Source organism: Rhineura floridana, chromosome 2 (assembly GCF_030035675.1).
Source record: "Rhineura floridana isolate rRhiFlo1 chromosome 2, rRhiFlo1.hap2, whole genome shotgun sequence".
Classification (NCBI taxonomy): domain Eukaryota; kingdom Metazoa; phylum Chordata; class Lepidosauria; order Squamata; family Rhineuridae; genus Rhineura; species Rhineura floridana.
Genome location: NC_084481.1, coordinates 6,495,737 through 6,510,129, shown reverse-complemented (window position 1 = coordinate 6,510,129; position 14,393 = coordinate 6,495,737). Strand labels below are relative to the sequence as shown.

At 42.7% G+C, this 14,393-nt stretch overlaps 1 protein-coding gene across 6 annotated transcripts in view; it reads left to right on the top strand.

Annotated features, from left to right (window-relative positions):
- The window catches only part of ERBB4 (erb-b2 receptor tyrosine kinase 4), a 1,247,562-nt gene that overhangs the window by 1,225,999 nt on the left and 7,170 nt on the right, over window positions 1-14,393 (top strand). For 4 of the 6 annotated variants that reach the window (XM_061607686.1, XM_061607681.1, XM_061607682.1 and 1 more), the window contains 2 exons: window positions 10,685-10,732; window positions 12,694-12,991. In XM_061607686.1, coding sequence (XP_061463670.1) covers window positions 10,685-10,732; window positions 12,694-12,991 — 346 coding nt within the window. The remainder of the gene's footprint in view (window positions 1-10,684; window positions 10,733-12,693; window positions 12,992-14,393) is intronic. The other 2 variants (XM_061607684.1, XM_061607685.1) reach the window with 1 other exon arrangement.

The following is a 14,393-nucleotide window of genomic DNA, read 5'->3' as shown; positions in this document are numbered from 1 at the left end:
CCACCAGCTTGGACGGCTTTAAAAGAAGATTAGACAAATTCATGGAGGACAGGGCTATCAATGGCTACTAGCCATGATGGCTGTGCTCTGCCACCCTAGTCAGAGGCAGCATGCTTCTGAAAACCAGTTGCCGGAAGCCTCAGGAGGGGCGAGTGTTCTTGCACTCAGGTCCTGCTTGCGGGCTTCCCCCAGGCACCTGGTTGGCCACTGTGAGAACGGGATGCTGGACTAGATGGGCCACTGGCCTGATCCAGCAGGCTCTTATGTTCTTATGTTCTTATGTGTGTGGACAGCAGGATGGGAGGGGGGTCACTCAGGAGATGCATGACTGCGATCCGTTTCCACAATTCATGCTCAGGAAATGGTGAGCCATGAAAGTTGTTCCCGTTCCCCCGTTCCTCCTGGCTTCTGCCAACACAGCCTGCTAGCCCATTATCTAGCTCATTATTTCTTTCATACGACGTATGCAAAAATGTGCAGGAAAGGTCCTTTCCCCTTTCATATATTCATATATTCTGTTTGCTGTGTCTCTATTGGGGGGGGGAATGGTCCTGCCTCCTTTGGCTGTAGATTGAAATATACTTCTTGTAGGTTCTCCTAAACAAGGCGGTCTCTGTCTGCTTTTCATTCAGTATTCAGAAGAAAACAGTGTGGCTCTTGGGGAGAGGTGTGGATTCCTCAGGGAGCTTTCTCCAATCTGAATTTAATTTCAGTTCAGATCTGTTGTAAATATCAGCCTGTTCTTTTGAAATATTTGCTCTGAGCTGATGGGACAGCTCTGCATTGTATTTTCTCTCTGCAGTACCACTTGGGTATCTGCAGCATATTACTCGGATCCACTTGCATCAACCAGCTGTCCTTATTCCACACAGGCCTCTTTCTGAAATCTTTCAACTTAGTGGAGCAGCTGTATAGTCTTGCAGGGTAGGAGGATTTGGGTCGGTGACTTTTCCCGGATAGTGACATGCATCCTATTGAGTAAATGGCTTCTGTGGATTAAAGCTTAAGTAAAGAAGCTGTGGCCTAAAATTTCTTAAATGGTTAAGCAGAGCATGTGAGAGCAGCTGGGATAGGTGCCATACAGTTCCCAAAGGACTGCATCGCTCGGGAGCAGGACTCCGCATAAATACAGACTTCTGAATAATACAAAATAGAGCAGAGATTTACAAGAATTCAAATTCCACTACAGGAGCCAATGATCCACAAAATTCAGGGATTTGGATTTCTAAAAATATTTCACTTAAAACTCCTAGCTCTTTGGAAATTCTACAGACTTCCTCAGCCTGGTGCCTTCCAGAGGTTTGGGACTACAGCTCCAGCTAGCAAGACCAATGGTTAGGAACTTCAGGGGTTATAACCAAAACCTATGGAAGGCATCATGCTGAGAAAGCCTGAAATACCATGCTCAACCCCACAAGCAGAGTGTGAAGGATTCTGCAAGGCGGATACTTTGTCTAGACCAAGTGTTTCTCTTTCTCCAATTTCTTAACTTCTGAATACTTTGTCTCATTTCATTTGTAGCCCATTTCAAGTCTTGGATGCAGGATTTGAATGCAGGATTCTTTCCTGCCACATAAGATGATAAATAAGATGATAGATCTGAAAATGTGTATTTATTCATGCCATTTGAACTTTTTGTACTAGCTGTTTCAGCTATTGAGTAGAAAGCGGAGCAGATAGTGTGGAAGTTGCACCCACACACACCTGTGTCTGAAGTAGTTGCTTAGGCCATCTGCCACTAAATCCAGCACTGAACTATGAATTGCTGCTAGCCATGGCAGCTAAATAGAACCTCCATACTTTGAAATGGCAGTCACTGGGGGAGGCAATTGTCTTCATGCCCTGCTTGTGGCCTTCCTTGAAGCATTTGATTAGACAACATTAAGATCAAGATGCTGGATTAGATAGACATTTGGTCTGATCCACAGGACTCTTATAATATCTGCAAAAGGGTTGGCTGTTTATAGCTCCATTGCTCTGTTTCTACCATGATGTGGCTGTGCAGGATTGAACTGAATCCTCCACTGCTTCAGGGGGTGGGGCATGAGGCAGGAAGGAGAGAAGGGGAGGCCAGGCAGGAAGGAGAAGCTACCATCTTCTGGGAAGACACAGTTGGTCAGGTAGGTCCCTCCTCCCCTCTTTTTGTGGTTTCTCCTTCTTCTTCCCACCCAACGCCTGGCTTTCCTTCCTCCTGACGCCCCGCCCCCAAACATCTCTGGGTCACCCAATCTGATCCGTGGTGATCCAGGGCTGTCTCAGTCCAACTCAGCCAATGCCCAGATCCCTTGAATCAGCCCAAGTTCTTTCAGAACTTGGCCGAATCCAGCCCTAATATATAGTGATACTAACTCATACTTTGGGATCAGCTTGTCTGAAAGGTTGCCTGAAAGGTGAGACACTGCTGATTTTAAACAGTGCCTGGCTTTAAATTTGGTGTAACCTGGCATGTCATCTGGATTCCTTTGGGCTTCTTTGAAGGAAGGGTGGGATATAAATTTTAAAATAAATACATTTCTTTGCTTTCAGTGATGTTCACATGCATGAAGATCCCTACTGCCCATTGCTGCCTATTGCTCCTGCTTCTGGCACGACAATGCTACAGTTATCAGATTTATCAGTCTGAATAGCTGGATTTGGCTTGCACAGACATCGCTTCAAGCAGTGTGCTTGTGCAGAGATGTGGGAAGTGCTAGGCTTCTGGGTTTTGACTTTTGGATGTCAGGGTATTAAAATGAAACCATTTTCTTTTGTGATGTTTAGACAGGGCCAACCCAAGGCATTTTGTTGCCTGAGGCAAAGGACAAAATGGTGCTCCCCTCCCATTCCACATATGAAGGCTTACGTTAACACTAGTGATGGGACAGCATCCTCCATCTCACCTGAGGGCAGCAGGCTAGCTTAGGAGGTACAGGGCTGGTCACATGGCACACAGCCATGGCCCCAAACACATTGCTGCCACACTCTGCCCCTTACCCCCCCAACATCTGCTGCCTGAAGTAGCCACCTCACTCTTCCTAACGGTTGGACCCAGCCTGCGTTTGGGGGTGGTACTGTTGTATATACCTGGGACTCTTTATATTTAATAATAAATCTTTGTGTGTAACCAAAAAAATACAAATCTCTGGTCTCAGCCAAGGGTGTAGTCATCTGGAGTTGGGGGGGTTGTAGACCCCTTACATTCTGGGAAGCAAGTCTCTATATACAAACCAATCATCATGAAAAGGGAACGTGTTAGCCACTGAGAAGAGTCTTTGTTCTTTCATGCTGATTGGAGCCAATCAGAGTGAAAGGAGGTGAGTCAGCCACTGAGAAGACTCTTGCCTTTTGTGCAATGTCTGTTGTAGTGGAGTGTGGACTCGGAAATGACATGGAGAGCAAGGGAGATGAGGGAAAGAGGAAAGGGGGTATAGCTGTGAGGAGGTATGGCTGTGACTATAATGAAGGGACCCTGTATTTCTGAATTTGCCACTACACTACTGGTCTCAGCACACTAGTGTCTAGTGTCTAGAAAAAGGAGTTAACCATAAAGTGATGTGGGAAGTTTGACTGTGATGTTCACATAATGGGTGTGTCTGTGTATTGATGTGTTGGGGAAATTTACAGATCTCATGCCTTAATTTGGTAAGTAAGCACTGTGTAGATCATGTCTTCAGTCCCTCATGTGTGAGGCTATTTATCACATTTTTATATTCCATTCAGGAGAACAGAGTTGAGTGCATACAGTCTGTGAGGTAGTTTAGGCTGAGAGAGAATGACTGGCCCAGGAGCACCCAATGAGGTTTCATAGACAAGCAGAGAATTGTGTCTTAAGATTCCCTGATTCAAGCTGGCATTACATCATATGGTGACTAATGGGGTACCCCTGATTATTTCCTGATTATGTCAATTCAAGCTTCAAATTTTACAAATTTGGGAGAATATACAACAGGACAAGTATGCCTTAATTATTCACCGGAGCTATTGCTGTGCATGTAGATGCTAAAGTAGGTATAGGAGGGTGACCGATTCTGACAGAGAACTCTGCTCTTTGTCTTTGCTCATTTCAGTAGTACATATTCTCATATAGTCCCATTGTAATAGTCAGTGTTTAACCTTTGTTGAGAAAAAGGCAGCCTCCTCATCTAGTGTGAAATTAACAGGCAATCAGATATAATTCCTAACAGAAAGTGACACCAATTATGCAGAGTCACTTTTCCGATGTGTCTGTGTCTCCTGACAGCTTCGTAACAGCTGAACAGCAAATGTTTGTGCAGAAATACAAGGCTTGAGAGTGCAAGGTTTACACCAGGGATGAGTAAGTGCTGGGACCATGTGTGCCCTGAAGACTGCTCCTCCTCCAAATTTTATATAAGTGTTGGAGGCACTGATCGCCTGTGTTTCCAGCTGCCTCAAAAGCAGTGAATGCAGCTTTGAAGGAGGATCCTTTACCCCATCAACACAGGGAGCATCTGTAACTAGGGAGGAAGGGAAGCCTGCTCTGAATGATAATGTGACCAAAGCTCCATTGATAGTGTCAGCCAGTTCCATAGTAAATTGGGAGGGACAATGCAGAGAAATGATTCGGGTGTTCCGGCACCAACTGAAGTCCCAATGTAGTGCATTGATGTGTACTTTAGCTCCATTACTGCACGCTTAGGCTTTCCAGAGTTTCACCTCTGTCAGCTTGGCGGCAGTTATATTTCCAGACCAAAGTAACATTTTCCTAAAAGACATAAAACGTGCCTCTTTCCTGAATGAGCCTGGGTGATTTTTTTTCCAGTACTGCTTCTCAAAAATCTGTCCTGTGACAAAAGACAGTTCTTGAGCATAACTGATTCCAGGCGCCCTGTCATGTGCCAGGAAGAATCATAGCTCAGTGGCAGAGCATCTGCTTTGCATGCAGAAAGCACCAGGTTCAATCCCTGGCATCTCCAGGTAGGGCTGGGAGGGACCCCTATCGGAGAGCTGCTTCCAGTCAGTGTAGAGAGAGACAATACTGAGGTAGATGGACCTGTGGTCTGACTCAGTATAAAAGGCAGTTCCTAACAATGCTGATGAGATCTTACTGACATTTATTGACCAAACAGCAGCATGGTGAGCAATCAAAATAGCAACATTTCTCACAGAAAACAGTAAAATTGTAGCACCAGTGTGCCCAATCGCAGCTACACTAACATCTTTGATTCCTGCATTGATGCCTGCAGGCTGCTCTGGTTTCTTTTGCTTGCTCCTTATTGTAAACCAGGAAATGACCTATCTATACAGTGAGAATGTGTCTCTCTACCCTTTTTAGAGCACTGAAGTTCGTATTCCATTTTGTGAAATGGAAAGTAAGCTAATTAGAAGTTTATAAAAATTGTAAGTTTATCTTAGCTGAAATTTGTAGTCATGTCAGATAGATAATGGCCTGCCAGCAAAGCTTCTGCTTATTTGATTTTAAGACAGCTGTGTTAGTTTTTAATCTTTTAGTAACTTTATAAATGATTTAAGAGCTGGAATTAGGATCACGGTGGTTACTATTGGAGGGTGGGGAAAGACAAGCAAAATCCGTCTCCCAAACTGGACAGGTGAGGCAAAAAAGCTCACCTTTAGTGGTGGCATCACAGCCTTCCCTTACTAAAATAAAATAAAATCCTACACCACCTGCTGTCACAGCAGCAATAACAAGCTGTCTTCAATGTCCAGCTACCAATCTCTTGCCCCAGGCAAAGTTGTCTGGTTACTTGCCACCATCAGCAGGGCCGGCAAAATACCAATTGGACCCCGTGCTTAGCGGGGGGGGGCGTGCTCATGGGGGAATTGCACCTTTTTTAACCCTCAAGCAGCAATGCTAACATTTTTCGGTTTCTCTAAATCTGCCGAGCGCAGCGAGGAGGCCGGCAAGCAGCATATTATCTTGTGACGTCCTAGACATTGCTTGCTTTCTAGGGACAGGGGTAGGTAGAGAAGGACACCAGATAAACAGGAAAACTTGCTATCTCTTCCCACTCGAATGTCATTGCTTCCGTTTCCGATGCTTTGTGGAAATCGGTGCCCACCATTCTCTGGTCTGCACGTAATCGTGATAGATTGTATTACGTACATGTGATGCGAAGAATGGAAGAGAACTCTCAGATCAAAATCACCATATAATAACAAATTTCAACGGTTGAACTGTTCTAAATTGTTCATTCTGTTGTGATCAGTCAGTGAAAGAAGTGTAGAATATAGATTTATTAAAATGTCTATATTGAAAAGAACCAGAGACATCGGCAGGAAATATACCAGAACGTTGTCCTTCTTCTGTCCAGCACAATCACTTTTAGGGCCCCGCCATAAGGTTCCCAATCGGGCCCCGTGTTTGCAAACGCCGGCCCTGACCATCACCATCACAATTTGTAAAATTTGTAAAAAACACAGGGAAGTCCAGCACTACCAGTGTTGAAGGTTAGTCACCTCTTGGATTTCAGTGTCTGATTTTGCCAGATGTGAACAGTGCTGAGAAATTCGGGCACAATTTCATACCAGCCTGGGTGTACACATATGCACCACCACTCCATTTTCTAGCCCTTCAAAAACAGGTGAAGTAGTAATTCAAGAACCTGGGATATTGTTTCAACCTGTTGCTTCACTTGTGCTGCAACAATTCTCTTGCCAATACATCATTTTCTGGCCAGTGAAAAATGATTCACCTTTCCCCCCACTATCAAAAGAGGGCGGATGGAGAGGATCTAGTTTTTATCTTAAGCACAAACAGTTATTTTTGAAGCTTCCAAAATTATGGCATTGCATTGTAATTAGGAAGCAATTTAAAGACATTTAATGTTGCATTTGCATCCCTGCTAATCTGTGCTTCAGCTGTTTCCTGGCATTCTTTTTTTGGAATTGTGACTGGTACACTGCATGGCCATAAAAAAAAAAAAAGCCTGAAACAGCTCAAACACTCATTTTTTAAAAAAGAATCTTACTTAGTATTTCGTTTTCAAGAGGAAAAGGCAATGGTACCATATGTTCCTTGACATAATCTTGAAGCTGGTAGGTCACTGGCTGAACATTGTGACTCTGAATATGTCACTTCTTTAAACACTGTGGGTATGCAGTGAGGTACGGAGGCCAATCAAGACTATGGTGCACAAGGAGGGTGGTTAACACTGCAATCTCAACAAGTCCCACCAGCTGTTATTTGGCATTAGAGCTATTGTTTCCTCAGACATCATGGTCTCAGTTCTGATTGGGGGGGTCCTTATTATAAAAGATGTATGCAACTGCAAGTGACACCTTTAGCCCTGAAAGGCAATTCATACAATAAAGAATGAAACGCAGCAGAGTTCTCAGAGGACTGTGCCACTTAAGAGCACGTAAAGAGCTCTACTGGACCAAAGGCCTATCTAGCCTAGCATTGATTTCCACAGTGACCATCCAGATGCCTACGGGAAGCCCACAAGCAGGACATGAGGGCATCAGGGCTCTCCCGCTCATGATTCCGAGCAACTGTTTCTGATATTGTAGGTAATGAAATCATCGTGGGTAATAGCCATTGACAGCCTTACCCTCCATGGATTTTTCATGTCACTTTGGAAAGCTGTCCAAGTTGACATCCATCACTACATCTTACGGTATTGAATTACATAGTTTAACTTGCATAGCATGGTCTGATTGTGACCCTACGCCAAATCTTCCTCGTGAGGAAAGCTAGCATGTCAGGGAGAAGGTTGCTTTCCACATACAGGGACATTTTGACATAGGAGTACATCAAACAATCTCTCGTGGGTATTCTGGACTGTTACAGTCCCAGGAGAACTACACTGTCTTTTCTTCCTGAAGTTTGAACGAGTTCTTAGGTTTTGACCACACTAAATGAATTAATCAGTGCACGTTTTCCTATACCCCTAAAAGTCTCTTAGTGAAGGTTATTGCTTAGCTGGTACCAAATGTACATTTTCTTTTCTTTTCATTTCTTTATTTATTATTTGATTTCCTGCCAGCAGGAGCCCAAGGCGGCAAACAAAAGCACTAAAAATACTTTAAAACATCATAAAAACAGACTTTAAAATACATTAAAACAAAACAACTTTAAAAACATTTTTTTAAAAAAGCTTTGAAGACATCTTTAAAAAAGGTTTAAAAACATACAGTAGGGCCCCACTTTGCAGCACTTCACTAATGCGACAGTCTCAATTAGACACAATTAGACTAAAGCCCCACTCATACAGCGCTTGTTCCGCTTTTACGGCAGTTTTCGGGCGTCATGCACCATTCTATTCAAAGAGTTCCACTTTTCAGTGGTTTTCGCTTTTCAGCAGGGGTCTGGAACATAACCCGCCGTATGAGTGGGGCCCTACTGTATTAAAAAACAATTCCAACACAGAAGCAGACTGGGATAAGGTCTCAACTTAAAAGGCTTGTTGAAAGAGGGAGGTCTTAAATAGGCACCAAAAAGATAACAGATAATTAGCCTGTCTAATATTTAAGGGTAAGGAGTTCCACCTTTAAATCCCTCTGAGTTAGAAAGTCAGGCTTAATGTTACTTTATAAATGGAGACTACAAATGTGAAAGTAATGAATTTTGTTAAAAAGCAATGTCATTGTTTAAAACTTATTGAGTTATTACACGGCAGATCTATGCACAAGGAAGCTAGAGAGGCAAACACCTTATAAATCATCATCATGACATTTATTTAGCTGCTGCTTTTTCCAAATTACACTCAAAGCAGCTCAGAGGAGAACAGGAAACAAATCAATATAAAGGTACAACAAAACCATAGTCATCAACATATGAAATGCATTTCACAAATGTAGTACTTTTATTTCCACAACAGCCATGTAACAAAAGCATTTACATCAACATTTCCTTATACATATGAAAGACATTCTAGGCCCGTTCAGCAGCCACTTTTGCAGTTGGAGTCTGTCAGAGCCCTGCCTTCCCAGACCAGATGGAACTGGGCTAGACAGAGTACAGAGGGCAGGGCCTGCAGGACTCATAGCTTGATAGTTTCTAGGCACCTGCAGCAGGAGCAGCCTTTGTAATTGGAGTCAGTCAGTCAGGGCCCCACCTGCCCAGTCAGATGGAAGTGAGCCAGACAGAGGGCAAGGCCCAAGCCTTGCAGGACTTTATACCAGGATTAAACAGAGGCTCCATGGACCATGTTTTTTTCTTTTCTTGGTTGGTGGTCATTAGAGTGTGGCAATAATCATTCTGCTATTGGCTTAAATATGCAACCTTGTTGTCTAGGACAGTTAACAAACCGTGGCCTGCTAACAGACTCACAAAATGAAATCTCCTTGAGGCAGCTCTGCACAGGTCTGTCAGAAAGCTCACCATGTGGATAACTGATGTATTTGTGCAGGCTGTTTATTGAGCGATGCATAAGAGTAAGCAGGAGTTACTGCTTGCCTTGTAAGTTGCTCCCACTGCAACGTTGCAATATTTTCCTGCCTTCTTTCTGAAATGATACCAGTAGTCGTATTTATAAAAGTGTGCAGACTGTATTGCAATGCCTAGAAACAATCATCTTCATAACACTGCTGTTTGTGGGATAGGTTTATATTGCCTGTCATGTATACTCCAGCTGTCAATCAGAGACTGCATGGCCTGAGGGCCATGTTAGATGTAATGGGAGGAATTCCATGTGCTTAAACATGGAACTGCCTCAGTCACATGCAAATATGGGGTTGGAGTCCTATTTTAAAATGGGTGAACAAGCCAGGAGTGCAGAACTCCTTCCTAGCCCAAGGTGTTTCCCTCCATCTCCTCTCACCAAGCATTTTTCTCCTAAGCAACCATACATCTAGTTAGAGAGGAACCAAACTGTCTCAGAAGATTTTTTTCTGAGTTTTCCCCCTCGTTCTCCCAGCAGAAGGTGGCCACTGTGTAGAATTTTCCACAATTTTTGTGGTGGCCACCATTTTCTCCCCAAAATGCCTTGGAACAATGCTAGGTCTGGGGCAATGCGGAGGATGCAAAATGGTGGCCATGCTACTGAAACAGTTGCTGCTCTTGCCACTTGCAGCAAGAAAAAAGAAAGATACTTAGCTACTGCCACATGACAGACTCACATCACATAACTGTTAAGTGAATTATACTATTTTCCAAATGTTCCTTACAAAGCACATACCATAGTCTGGTTTTGTGGTATTGTTAATACACACATAAAACACACTCCTGAAAATCTATTTTACTTTAAGAAAAATCTGAAATCAGCATTCAGCAACCAAGTCATATCCTTCCCTATTCCTGGGCTATCACCACATTCGATTTTCAACATTAGAAAACCTATTTAGGATAGCCCTGCTTTCCTCTGATAAATATTAGCCAAATTAGAGACTGTGACAGTTCAGTCTTTGCTCTATTTTCATTTCCTCTCTTTTTGGACAATAAATCCTTTCCTCTCTGTTTACACCAGGTGGGTAATTGTTGATGACATCCCATTTGATTCTTGGTTTTAGGGCAGAAGCTGACCTGCTGCCTGCTTACCACTCTTCATGCAAACCCTCCCCCTCCCCCACATCTTTTCAGCCTTTTCTCCTTCATTTTGCAGTCAAACCCTCCAGACCTCTGGGATCCCTTTCAGCAGGAGTTTTGCCTGAGCAGAAAGGGCTGAATTTGGCTGATCTCACAAATTTGTGCATGCTTTTTCTTCATTGGTTCATGGAGCTCATGTAACTTACTTTCATTCATGTGACTTCTTACTATATCCATCATTCCATTTTTCTTCCCTATTAGAGTGAAATTGGACACAGCCCTCCTCCTGCCTACGCCCCTATGTCAGGAGTAAGTATTTCACAATCAGCCTTCATCATTTAGGGGTTTGTCTGTCTTTTAAAAACGTATCGTTTCTTCTCTTTTTTCATAAATCCCACCTTACCTCTTATCCTCCCCCGTTTCCCCAACTTGAGTTCCAGAACTTATTGTGTTCTGTGATACTGAGCTTAGCTGGAAAAAGTGGAAATCCTACTGAGAGTTCAGAACTCTACAAAAGAAAATATCACCAGGATTTAATATCTGCTTCTGTTCCTGTTTTACCTTTTTGGCCAGTGTTGCTAATTCATTGTTCAGTTATATTCTCCGCTTTCCTGATAACTGGAAAATGTTACAGTTTCAAGATAAGGAAGCACTGAAAGATTAGGAAGTCACTTTTGAGCCATAAAGCATCTTGTTGGAATAAACCCTCCGAGACTGGAAATGCTGCCCTGGGTTTGCATTTCTGATGGAGCTGGGCTATGTGTGAGTTAGTCCCCCCTCCCTAATCAGTTATCATATATTTGAATGACTCCAGGAGGTGCTTCCATGTATTTAAATTTAAATGTGAGAAGTAGCTCTAAAAGAAGGTGGCAGATGACAGATGCCAACTGATTTAAAATAAGAAGTTTGTTTTCGGGGGGGGGGAAGGCACGCAGTTGTCTCTCCAACATACATAGTGTGTGGGGGGAGAGGCGGAGCTCACTATCCAACCTACATCGCTGCCCAGCTTCCAAAGATGGTCAGTTGTCCTTGCACAGGCGTTACATTTGATTAGAGGGTATTGTATAAGCAGTGGACTTTTATAAGGTGGAGGGGCAGGAGAGAAAAAAAAACCAGCAGGTGCAAGAGACTACTTTATTGATCCAAGAAAGTATGAATTTCAATTTCTAGCCCCAAGCTCTTCATCAGATACAGGAAAATAAGATACAGGAAAAGTATAATAAACACCAGGAAAAAATTGAATAAACACATAATACAAACAGTACTTCATTAAATAAAATATGAACAAAAATAAAGGCAAAATAATGGACAAACACCAATAATTTTCCAAACCCAACCCGCCCCCTAAACACCCTGTCCCTTCTTTATAACAAATGTACGTTCAAGGGAATAGTACCTCTCAGGGTACCCCTACTACCATCAAGTGAGAAAGAATACCTTGCAAACTTAGAAGAGCTAAGAATCCATATAGTCTGCGGATAGATGTAGAAATCAAACTTGAAAATGAAACAAACATTTCATTCCAATCTCTTTATAGCGACTCAAGGTATGTGGTAAATCTACACACAAAGTGACAGAAGTACAACATAAGATTACTCACCAGAAAATGCTATTTCTGTGATAATTTCTATAGATGATAAGCTCCAAAGATTTTTAAATTGGGAGGTTTCTACTAGAGAGAAACATCTGAGGAATTCTAGGAAAAACAAAAATTCAGTAAAGGTGGGAGAATTTCTTAAGGCAGTTCCACACACTCAAAAATCATGCCTGTAGCCAGCCACTGGGAGAAATGTGATTATGAAGACAAGATGTGATGACATTTTGAAATGGTAGAAGTTATTTATTATTCAAAGGAGAGTAGTAACATGTATGGATCAGAAAGTTCCAAATAATTGCATTAAAAAGGAATTAAATAGAATGTCAGTCTGGAATTTTCTATTTTGTCTTCAGTGTTTTGAAATTTTAGCAGAATTTTGATGGGGTTTCTGCAGGTTTTTTATTACTATTTTGAAGATGTGTGCAGTGGTACTTGCAATCTACTCTACTTGGAATCCACGAAGGACCAGTGAAGCAAACAAAGCCCTTGAAATATTGGGCAGTTCTGGGACAGTAATGCCAAACAATGCACTAGGAACAAATGTCTAGTCTAGAAAAGACATATCATGTTGAACAAATAAATGAAAATTAAATGGAATGTTATATGCACAAAACCCCGTAAGTATAATTATCATTTTGTCATTTTCTCACATTGTGTTCTGTGTTTCTTATAGAACCAGTTTATCTATAGAGATGGTAGCTTGACTACAGAACAAGGAATTCCTTTGCCATACCGAGCTGTTATGCCGAGTATAGCACCAGAACCTCCCATCATGGAAGGTGCTGCAGAGATCTGTGATGATACTTGCTGCAATGGCACTTTACGGAAACAAGTGGCCAGCCTTTCACAGGAAGACAGCATCACTCAGAGGTATAGCGCTGACCCAACAGTTTTTATACCAGAGCGGGGCCCAAGAAATGAGCTGGATGAAGATGGGTACATGACTCCAATGCCAGAAAAGTCCAAAACAGGTACATGTCTAGCATGTGATAACAATATAAGATTATCTGGCTTAGATAAGACCTGAGCTCCACCTGAAGAATTTTACTGTAAAGGATAATGGCTAATACCAACTTGCCTTCCAGAGGTTATGGGTTATCATGTTTATATCCTACCCTTCCTCTCAAGACAGAATCCATGGGATCCACCACCCCACACTCCAATATATCATCACAACAATCCTGTAAGGTGTATTTGGTTGTGAGGCACGTGTAAAGACATAATGTCCAGGGCTGTGCACCAGATTCGGACAAATCCTGAGCCAAATTGGACCTAATCGGAGGTACTTGGGCATCTGACGAGTCAGGTTCAGACAGCCACAGAACACTATGGGTTGTATCACCCAGAGCAATCCATGGCTATCAGGAGGTGGGGCATGAGGCAGGAAGGAGAGCCAGGCAGGGTGGGAAAACTGCGAAAAGGCCAAGACCTACTTCATATCACCGGCGGTGTCTTCTAGGAGAAGGCAGGCCAAGCTTACTGCTTGCCTGATTTATTTATTTGTTTATTTATTTGTTAAATTTTTATACTGCCCCACTAGCATAGCTCTCTGGGCGGTGTACAACAGAAAGTATATAAAATAAAATCACATAAATCGGTACAAAAACATATATATAAAAATCCACAAATCTAAAACCAAATTGAACATACTAAACTAAAATGCCTGAGCAAAGAGAAAGGTTTTAACTTGGTGCCAAAAAGATAGCAATGTCAGCGCCAAGCGCACCTCAACGGGAAGACTATTCCACAATTCAGGGGCCACCACTGAGAAGGCCCTGGTTCTGGTAACCATCCTCCGAGCCTCTCTATAAGTCGGAACTCGGAGGAGGGCCTTCGATGTTGAACGTAGTGTACAGGCAGGTTCATATCGGGAGAGGCGTTCCAGGAGGTATTGTGGTTGATCCCTCAGCATTTCTTACAGGTGTGTAAAGGAAAGTCACTTGCAGAGCATCACCTGCATAGGATCACCACCTCTGATCTGTTCAGTGAAGGTGTTATACTCAATATGGATGGGGAAGGTGACCAGCATATACTACTCAGAAAAATTCTGCCTCCTCTGAATAAGTGTGTTTTGGTGCTTTGGTATTAACACAGACAAAAATGGTCTCTGAGGGACAAAGTTATACCATCCTTCCATTGGAAATCTGATTGGGGTACAAATATACTCCAAAGACGTCCAGTGCGGTTTTTTTGCCTAGTCTGTATAGGGTTAAAGTCAAAGCAGGGTGTGTGCCTGTGTGTGTGTACAAACTCTCTCTCTCTCTCTCTCTCTCTCTCTCTCAGTAAATGTGCATCTCACAAAGGTAGAAGCCTCCCTGCAAAAGAACAAAGACTCAAGACATTATTTCTTAACACATGAAGTAGGGGTAGGGA